The sequence below is a fragment of the Ranitomeya variabilis genome, chromosome 2, assembly GCF_051348905.1.
Source record: "Ranitomeya variabilis isolate aRanVar5 chromosome 2, aRanVar5.hap1, whole genome shotgun sequence".
In the NCBI taxonomy this organism is placed as follows: Eukaryota; Metazoa; Chordata; class Amphibia; order Anura; family Dendrobatidae; genus Ranitomeya; species Ranitomeya variabilis.
The window spans coordinates 310,307,607-310,318,637 of NC_135233.1; the positions used below are offsets into that span (position 1 = coordinate 310,307,607).

At 41.1% G+C, this 11,031-nt stretch overlaps 1 protein-coding gene across 4 annotated transcripts in view; it reads left to right on the plus strand.

The window, feature by feature from the left end:
* CD99L2 (CD99 molecule like 2) overlaps positions 1-8,435 on the plus strand; it is a 144,963-nt gene extending 136,528 nt beyond the window's left edge. For all 4 annotated transcript variants that reach the window (XM_077285222.1, XM_077285223.1, XM_077285221.1 and 1 more), the window contains 2 exons: positions 2,471-2,536; positions 4,101-8,435. In XM_077285222.1, coding sequence (XP_077141337.1) covers positions 2,471-2,536; positions 4,101-4,165 — 131 coding nt within the window. In that variant the 3' untranslated portion in view covers positions 4,166-8,435. The remainder of the gene's footprint in view (positions 1-2,470; positions 2,537-4,100) is intronic.
* Positions 8,436-11,031: the final 2,596 nt, after the last annotated feature.

The following is an 11,031-nucleotide window of genomic DNA, read 5'->3' on the forward strand; positions in this document are numbered from 1 at the left end:
GAACATTGTATGGGGCATATTTTAATATGGAGCATCTTATGGGGCCATCATTAACCTTTGTGCAGTATTATATGGGGCATATTTTTGTATGGCGCACCTTATGGGGCCCATCATGAACTGTATGGAGCATTATATGGGGCTCCTGATTCAATATGGATATTCAAAAACACTTAGACTACTGATGTCTCAATGAATTTTATTTTTATTGGTATCTATTTTTATTTGTGAAATTTACCAGTAGCTGCTGCATTTCCCACCCTAGGCTTATACTGGAGTCAATACATTTTTCCAGTTTTTTGTGGCAAAATTAGGGGTCTCGGCTTATACTCGGGTCAGCTTATACTCGAGTATATACGGTATATCTTCAGCCTTATGTGGGCTTCAGACACTGGCAAGGGACAATCACTAACTAAAATTTAATTTATCCGGTGACAAATATTTGGTTGCTAATGTATCCACAAAGGTGAGATGAAGTAAATAAAGAAAAAAAAACAAAACAACAACATATTATTCGGCTCAGCAGCCACTATTATATTGTGTGTCCAATCACATGGTGAAAGGTCTGCTTTTAAAAAAAAAAAAAAAAAAAAAAATTATATATATATATATATATATATATATATATATATATATATATATATATATATATATATATATATATATATATATATATACTAATGGATCTCCCTTCTTGACAGCGTAACTGTTGTGAGTAGCTCGTTAGTGAGATAGTTGCTAATTGTGTAAACGTTCAGAGGAACGTTCGTTCCCGTGTAGTCATCACCAGAGAAGAAGGGCACTAACCTATAGACAACAGAAGGTGGATCAGACCAGTGGCAGTGCTGCATTTCTGAATCCTGGATTATATGGTTTGCGCGATCTGTGGCGAGGCTGGAGTGGGTGTATAAATGACAAAGAATATTAATACCTAACAATATAAAACTAACGTAGGAGCTTTCATTTGATATTTTTTTGTCTGAGACTTTTCCAACAATTAGTAAGGGGTGCAGACAGAATGATAATGACCAGGTTGCCAGCTCCAAACGGATGCCATTATTGGCACATGGCATACGAGTCATGTAGTCCATACGCTAGGACAGAAGCTGTTTATACAGTAACACTTCTTGGTACACGAGTTGTCGGCTTCCCTTCACTATGTGTATATTATTATGTCTATATTCAACATACGGCCTGACACCAGAGGATGCAGCCAAAAAAACAGGCTAGTAGGAAAGAGGAGGAGGCAGATGCATGAAATCATAGAGTGGAATCCTCTTTTCTGATGGCCAATAGTACTTTTTCGTTGAAGACCAAATTTAGACAAGCAATGACCTTTGCAGGCTGTCATGTTCAAAAATTGCGGTGGTGCCCAGCTCATTGTGCTCTTCCAAATGGGGGATGAGTGCCAGAGGTGCCTAATATTTACGTGCACTGGTGTGGTCGGTGAATCAGACAAGACTAGCACATGATGACTGGTTGTTGTTTTTTTCACCTAGACTATAATCTGCCATTCAGTAAATGGCCTGAATCCCAAGAGATGGTTCGATGCATGCAGTTTTTTTTGTTTTGTTTTTATTCCCAGCTACCTAAAGCCATGGGTCATTTCTAACAGCATCCATTCCACAGGACTAAAATCGCTTGGTGAATGCTAGGCTCAATTATTGTATAAAATACATATTAATACATCATCAAAGAGCTTGTAAAGTCAAACATTAGTGAATTTGCTGCTGATTTAATTTACCGTATATCCTCTCGTTTCCTTCCTCACTAGAGACTTGGTTTTGTAACGTTATCTCAATTCCGTCATCTGCTGTAATCCTTTATAGTTTGCACGGCTCCTCGCGGCCCCCGTATCCATGAAGCCTTTCATACCGGTGTCTCAGCCACAGCTCAGCATCATTGTATCCCTGCTGCAAAAAACATCAAATGAGCCGTGCAGAAGAAACGCTTCTTTTTTTTTTGCCTCCAGGACAAAGAAAATGATATGTGAAGCCAGCAAGGCCTGCTGTATTAATGTGACTCAGAATGGGCGATAATGGCTCTTGTAGATAACTGTATAGAGTGAGGTAGGTTGGTGATGAGTGAACGTTCTCAGATAAGATGTTATCCAAGAATGCTCGGGTGCTAACCGAGTGTCTTCAGCGTGCTCGAAATGTATGGTAATCCCTGCATGTGTTGAGGCTGTCTAACATATGAGACATACAGCCGCGGGGACTCGAACATATTATTCAATCACGCCGAAGTCACTCAGCACCCGAGCATGGTCGGATAGCACCCTGTCCAAGCACGTTCTCTCATCACTAGTGTACGCCTACTAGACATGTCTGAAGGAATACAACCCTTCCTGGGCCTTCCTAGTTACCCACATGATGGACTTCTTATACCCGTAATGGCTATGGACAGTGGTTCTGATTTGTGCAGACAGCTGCTGGATCAGACCCAGAATAATTATTCTCTACTTATTCCACAGAAGGACTAAATGCTGAGTATGTCAAAGGAGAAAACATGGAGGCTGTGATGGTAGAAGAACCTCAAGGTGAGATGCCAGTGACTATATTGAGCTGCCACTAAATGGATTGGCATTTAGCACTCACACACTGCATAGTAGACCAGCTGTAACCAGCCCCATTTTCCTTTTCACAGCATGACCATCATGATGGGGTAGTGGTCACATGTGTCCCCTGCCTCTCCTTGTCTATGGGACTGATGGAGAAATAGGAGTCTAGCCATGTTTGCCCCAGCCCCACAGATACTAAATGAAGTGGCAAAGTACACGGTCAAATGCTACTCCATTCAATCACTTTTTTACTATGACTCTGCACTGAGAAGGAACATGGGTTTGAGACCCGATTCTAAGTGTGTGAGGGTCTTGATGGTCAAATGTTTATCGTCTATGTGGGGTCATTATTGTCCTCTTAAAAGGCAGAATGCCATTAAAGTAAATTGTTTGACTTTCATCTGCCCACACTCTGCATTAATACAGTAGACTCTTTCCATGCATGTAAGAAACAAAATTTACTATACTCAGAGAGTGACTATGGGACAGTTAACCTTACAAAGAATTCTGTTTTTTTTTGTATTTTTTATTTAAATCTGCCATATGGATCCAGAGAGATGGGCCTTTTTCTTTAGTGCTAACATTTATAAAGTGGGCGTGGCTCACTGGATCCTCTGGGGCGTGTATTTAGGCTGCTCTGCATTGTTACCTTGTAATCAATTCCCCCTTGGTGAAGACCATAAAAATTATCACTTACTACAAAGGCCCATATCTCTGGAACTGTATAGTGGATAAAAAAAAAAATCAATAAAATGAGGGAATAAAATAAGAGCAAAAACTGGTCGCTTTTGACTTGCTAACCGGTTCTCTTTAAAGTGAATATTTATTTTTGGTAACCGTGTTTACTTGCTTATTTTGTAGTAAGAAAAAAATAGTGATTGAAAATAAAGTATACCAAGACCTACTTTTTGGCATCTAGTTGTCCCATAAGGATCTATGAACAAATTAAGCATGTGCTGAGAGTATTTTCCCCTCACTTAGAAATACCAAACTTTGACTGTTTGGTAGCAAAATATTATTGCAGAGTATGCCACCGTTAGACTGGTTACATGAGCAGTTCCCTAAAAGCCGTGATACACATTTGATTAAAGTCAGCAAAACTTGCCAATATCAGCACGATTGGCTGACAGTCAAATCAATATAGAGTTGGAGGGAATAAGGACCATTCACTTTAAAATGAAATGACTCTTGTTCTCCTGGAGATAAGCCGCCGTCCGAAGCTTCTGGCAGTGGCTTTCTCCTCTCTCCTCATAGAGCATTCATGTGTATGGAAGAGTTGGTACACCGCTACCACACAGTTATCGCATTATCTGTTAGATGCGGGCACAGCCACTGGGTTTTCCTATGTTAAGTCGCTTTAGGAAAACACCAGTGGCTTTGCGGTCGTTCTTGCTCCACCGTCAACATCTTTTACCCCATACTCTGAAGTTTAGTGAAACAAAACTTTCCACAGAACGGCAAATTGCAGATGTGAGCACTGCACCCGATAAGATGGTGATGGATGTTATCTCATGGACTAATGGAATTACTGTTCCTTTTTCAGTGAAATATTCTGCTCTGGAACATCAGTCGGCTGCTCCGCCAACAGAAGATCCATCAAAAGTGTGAACACCGTAGCCTTAGCAGGATTCCCACACCAGTGATATTACCAGCTGCACCTATGGGAACCTTTGTGAAAAAAGCTGAGTAGGAAAAAGTATACTTTCCCATAGCGGCCAATGATGATGGTCTTCATTTACGAAATGACAGAATCTGGTATCTGTGGGAAATGCAGTCTGGTTTCCTTGCCTCCCTCTACCATAAATGCTACCCCTTAATTTTCTCTGGGGGACTGTACATTTGTTTCCTATTTATTGGACTTCATCGCTCATCTTAAGATTAGGATTTGTGTCCAAGGTATTGAATAATTCCTTTTTAATAGTTTACATTTTAGCTTTTTAGGTTATATTTATTTAATGAGTTGCTACTGTGCAAAACAAACAAAGGCTATGTGCGCCTTCATTACTTTTTTATAGCACCAATGCATTACGAAGCTGTAGAGAATTACCAAGTGTCCATATCTATGGTAAAGAGACAACAACCTTACTCTATGTAGTCCGATCCTGCAGTAATTTAGGTTCGGTAGTTTTTGAATGAAGTGCATGACCTGTGAGATCTGACTACACATAGTATCTCTGTTGCCGTGGAGTTGCAAGCAAAACAATTGGAAAATTAAACTATTTGCACACTTGATTCATTTTTTTTATAATTTTGGATGTATTGGAGCAATAAAAAAACTAGTTTAGAAGGAGTTCATAGTCATTGAAACGTCACTAGTGATGAGCGAGTATACTCGTTGCTCGGGTTTTCCTGAGCACCTCGGGTGATCTCCGAGTATTTGTTAGTGCTCGGAGATTGTTTTTGTCACCTCGGCTGCATGATTTACGGCTGCTGGACAGCCTGAATACATGTGGGGGTTGCTAGGGAATCCTCACATGTATTCAGCCTATCTAGCAGCCGTAAATCATGCAGCTGCATGGAAAAAACTAAATCTCTGAACACTAACAAATACTTGGAGACTACCCAAGCGTGCTCAGGAAAACCCGAGCAACGAGTATACTCGCTCATCACTAAAGGTCACCTTTAATTAATATTTGCTATATTGCAAGCAAATTTTTTCATAGCTTTACTTTTAATTATGACTGGAAATGTAAGCACTGCTCACTATCACAATAATAGCAGATGCTCATTTACACTTCAGCATCCAAGTAAATAATCAATACCTGACTTGAGTGTGTAGAATGGGGCAGGGTCAGCAGAGTCATTTCATTACAATTAAACAGTCGGGACTCTAGTAACACTATACAATAGATGAGGCTGTAAGCATTTACCATTAACTAACACTCATTGTAGCTGCCATGAAACACACACTTTGTGCTACACAGTCTATGAAGATAATGGTCCTCAGAGAATTTCACAATAATAAGAATCTTGTACATACCTATTTTTTTTTCTTAACTTTCATTTCATTAATCCTCTGTGTGCTAAGGACACTTGATGCAATGATATCCCACTGCGAGATCAAGATGTGTGCCCCTATACATCATCTCTTACTCCTGCTACATAGTGAGACACATAGTAATTGTATGTAAAGACAATCCTTGCTTAAAAATAAGACAAATGCAGCTGATGGTTTCCAGATATGAAATGTTGAAATATGCTTACATTTACGGACGATGCCACCAACATTTATTAAAGCTGAAGTTTTATTTTAATTACTACAAAAGAATGAAACCCAAAATAGCATTTGCTCGGGCAATGTGTTTTTACTGCACTAATTTGCATATGTATTGTGTTAGACTTGTGTTAGCATTTTTAATACTGCGCCAGTTTTCTTATTTCCGGTATTTCCTCGAACCACTGTCTATCTGAATGAGAGTTGGTAAATCCCCTAAAAATTAATTGTTTGGGACCCCCATACACATTAGACTGGTGACCCGTCAAGATCAGTAGGTTTGGCCAACATTAGTCTACTCAACCCAACCCCCCATACAGAGTTTAGGTGAGTGATTCCATGACTTTCGTTTGTGATTGTTTTTGGTCTTTAACACCCAAATCTGACGTATAAAAAATGTTTTAATTTAGAAATGGAGTTATACTTCAAATAAGTGTTGCTGCTATCTATGGAGGCTTCACACCATGTGTATTGTGACAGGCAAGTCCAACGGGAATAACAGATTATTGTGGAACACAATTCTAATAATAAAGGAATGAGTGATCATAGGTTCCCCTAAAGGTGGGTGTCCCGCAATTAAATGTAACCTATCTCTATTAGATCAGACCTGCTGTGACACTTGTTTAGACTCTTGTTGGGGCACCGATCACCGTTCCTTTGCTTCCCTATCAGAAATCTGGGTGTTCTGAAGGGGAAATACTGTACCAGGTAGGTAGCAGCACTACCGGGGTCTGCGGGATTGGATAGAGGAAATGACTATCATCATGGGTCAATGCCTTCAGGTTCTTGGTAGAAGCTCTAGTGTAACAAGTTGTGTGTAGTCCGGTCGTAAGCAACTGACTGTTGTTTCTGAGTGATAAAACTTTGTTGCTAGAGACAAGATACAATCGTGGCATTAGACATCTTGATCATAGGTGAGATCAGTAACTGCTGGGGGACAATTAAGAAAACTGCTGTAAAGATAAAGTGATAATCTAACAACCAGAGACTTTCATTTTCCAACGTATCTGGTTCACATTGACACCACTATGGTTTTGTTTGCACCAAATGTTATACTAAAGCCCCTCTATGCCTCCTGAGGGAAAAATGCTCAATACTATGAAGGCTTCTTGGGGCGAAGGTACCATGTAGCGTTGCTTCTTCATAGACATTCACCAGTGTTAGAAGGCTTAGCAATCATTTATCAGACCGGTGTAGTATCTGCTAATGGGCAGAGGCACATTCACGGATTTTGTGTTTTATCTACTTATGGGAGTCTATCGTCTTTGTCCAGGTAATTGTAATAGTAGTCCTGCCTAGAATGTGTTTGTTCCGTGAGGAAGATCTCCGAATATTTCATCCTGACCTGTGATACTCTATACAAAAATGAATATTGATGAGGAAGCCATGGTGAATACAGACAACATGGCTACGGTGACTCCTGTGCATCTTATGCCGCCCCTAGGTGATTGCTGGTTAAAGGGGTTGTCCAATGAAAACAAGTTGTCACCATTAGGACCCACACCGATCAACAAAATGGGAAATTTTCATCCCGGCTGGGGACCCTTTTATCCCAGTTACAAAATAAAGCAGCAGGTGGGACGCCCGACAGCTTCTTCATTAACGCTCTATAGGGCTGCCGGAAAAAGTCGAGCACAGTGTTCTGCTGCCCCATAGAGAATGGAGCAGCGGTCTAGCATATTCACTGCTGAATAGTGATGAGCGAATATACTTGTTACTCGAGATTTCCCGAGCACGCTCGGGTGTCCTCCGAGTATTTTTTTTTAGTGCTCGGAAATTTAGTTTTTATTGCTACAGATGAATGATTTACATCTGTTAGCCAGCATAAGTACATGTGGGGGTTGCCTGGTTTCTAGGGAATCCCCACATGTACTTATGCTGGCTAACAGATGTAAAAAACAAAATCTCCGAGCACTAAAAAATACTCGGAGGTCACCCGAGCGTGCTTGGGAAATCTCGAGTAACGAGTATATTCGCTCATCACTACTGCTGAACCATTCTAACAAGGATAAAAAGTGCCTGCTCTACCTTTTGGTGAGGGTCCCAGGGGTTGGACCACCAATCAACAAGTCATCACCTATCATGGTGTTTTCAATGGACAACCACTTATCAAAGGATATTGTGTTACGTTCACACATGGTGGATGACTTGGTTGCAGGAATTTCTTCAACAAATTATTTCATTCATCAGAGTGGGGTTGTTTCTGCAGCATATCTGTGGATTTCTGAAAAACTATTTAGATGAATGGGGCAGGCACAGACATTTCTGAAAAAAAAAAAAAAGGTGCGCGACTGTATTAGAAGATTGACTCCCACTACCTCTCCTTATTCTCATCTACTTGCATTCAGGCCTCGTGGTGACACGGAGCAGTCTTAGGCATTACTTCCTAGCGTGACTGATAAATGCTGCAATATGCTACTAATTTTGTAGTCTGTATGTGCAAATTTGATCCTCTTAACAAGAACATTCTGACTGTTAAGGAAATTATATAGACGTGCAGCCGAGAATCAATATTCTGCTTCACTAACTCAGGAGTAAGGTCACCAAATACAATTAATGCGAGTTTGTAAAACAGCTTCTGTTCAGGATATTAAGCACCTATGTAGACAAAGGAAATGAAGTGTTTGGAAATGTGACGCTCACCAAATAAAACGGTAACACAGATTACGGCTGGACAGTTTTTATTTGTGATGCATATAATCGACGGTACGGTATTGTATATTTCCTTATTTCACCTATGGACAAACATTTGGACACCAAAATTAGCGTGCTTAACCTACACCATGGTCGTACTTCATGGCTAAATCCAATATTGGCGCAACCGAGGGGTTTGGAGTGTCATATTACAGTTATCTAAAAGGGGACAGATTAAATCATTAATGAAAGTAACAGAATTAGGATGGCCCTAGTATCTGTAGCTTAAAGTGAACCTATCAGCAGAGATTGACTGTTCAGTCCAAATGCACAAGTCTGTTCACCCTTGGTGTGGCCAAACAGGTCGGACGGGTGCAGATTTATAATTAATGAAAAACATAGTCTGAGTATTTGGGGCAAAGGATGAAGAATCACCAATAGCTGTTGAATATTGAGAAATATTCTAAGATTGTCCCCAAATCTAGCTACAAACGTCATGTAATATTCTGATAAACATGAAATTTTATAAGAACTGTGCAAAAAAAACCCTGTCTTTTATGACAAACCATCTTTATGATGTAAATTAAAGGGGTTGTCCACTACTAGGGTAACACCTTCTTAATCTAAATGTTTGGCCTCGATAAAAATGCCTAGAGTTGCCTCCCGTGGCGGTGCCGTTCCAGCGGTGTCTGCACGCACAGTTCTGGGGCTCACTTTTCATAAATCTGATACACTTTGCCAACTGTCAAGTCTGATGGTCGTAAGAATTGGATTAAGATGTGTCATATGGAACGCCACCGCATGTCACAAATTAGACGAGCTGTGGTGTCACGCTCTTGTCCTGCCCCAGCTCTGCCCATTTTGGCAGGCTGGTGTGAAAATGCCAAGTTGCGAAATTTAGGCGTGACTACAACTTGTGCCTACATTTTACGACTCTTGAACGCTTTACTGAATCGAGTCCTATTGGCGCCAGAAAGAATGATATTTTGTACACGCTTGACCCTTCACTCCAAAGCCCGGTTGACATTCATACTTACAGGAGTGTCATTTTGTAAAACTGTAGATAAACAATTCCACTTCCAAACTAACACGGTTTGATGAGAGAGAGTTTGGTTTTTTTCCCCCAGATACAAAGTTCAGCTCTCCATTTTTTTCAGTAGGTTTTGGTAACAGTTCTGGTACCTGATCTGAACTTTGGAGCAAAGGTCGAGTACAAAAACCCGAACTTACACGACTCCACTCATCCCTACTCTTTACATATTTGACTTTAAGGCTAAGGGTACCATCACACAGTGGCATTTTTATCGCTACGACGGCACGATTCGTGACGTTGTAGCGATATCGTTACGATCTCGCAGTGTCTGACACGCTACTGCGATCAGGCACCCTGCTGAGAATCGTACGTCGTAGCACATCGTTTCAAACTTTCTTTCGTCGCTTGATCACCCGCTGACATCGCTGGATCGTTGTGTGTGACAGCGATCCAGCGATGTGTTCGCTGGTAACCAGGGTAAACATCGGGTAACTAAGCGCAGGGCCGCGCTTAGTAACCCGATGTTTACCGTGGTTACCAGCGTAAAAGTAAAAAAAAACAAACCGTACATACTCACCATCTGATGCCCGTCAGGTCCCTTGCCGTCTGCTTCCTGCTCTGACTGTCTGCCGGCTGGAAAGTGAGAGCAGATCACAGCGGTGACGTCACCACTGCGCTCTGCTCTCACTGTACGGCCGGATCTGTCAGAGCAGGAAGCGGACGGCAAGGGACCGGACGGACATCAGATGGTGAGCATGTACGGTTTGTTTTTTTTTACTTTTACGCTGGTAACCACGGTAAACATCGGGTTACTAAGCGCGGCCCTGCGCTTAGTTACCCGATGTTTACCCTGGTTACCCGGGGACTTCGGCATCGCTCCAGCGCCGTGATTGCACAGTGTGACCGCAGTCTACGACGCTGGAGCGATAATCATACGATCGCTGCGACGTCACGGATCGTGCCGTCGTAGCGATGTAAATGGTACTGTGTGACGGTACCCTAAGTTCACACTAGGCGTTTTTCATGCTAATTTTTAGCTGCATTTTACAGTACTAGCAAAGCCTATGAGATTTCAGAAATCTCATGCGCACACACACTGTATTTCTTTTTTGTCCTCAGTACTTTGTGCTTTACATGGCTTTTTGCACAATGGAGCATATCACTTCTTTCAGCGTTTTTCACCCATTGACTTGAATGGGCGGTGAAAAAAACGCATTAAAAACACAGGAATCATGTTTTGCTGTGTTTTTTTGTACCAAAACCTGATTCTATAGAATAGGACTTAGATTTGTCTCTTGCGCATGCAAACATGCCAAAACTGACACAAAAAATTAAAGGAAAACATGATTTGGTTTTTTGCAGCTTTTTTTCCTGCCAAGAGCTCAGGTTTTGCTGCAGAAAAAACCCACTGAAAAACTGCATAGTGTAAATGTACCCTAAAACAGCTTATATGTATGTTTGTGCCTCAGGTGCCTTCCATGTCACCATTTCCTAGTTTGAATCCTGGCATTTACAGACCTGTGCAAAAGTTTTAGGGAATATACACTGTGTTCAAAATTATTATGCAAATTGGATTTAAGTGTCATAAAGATT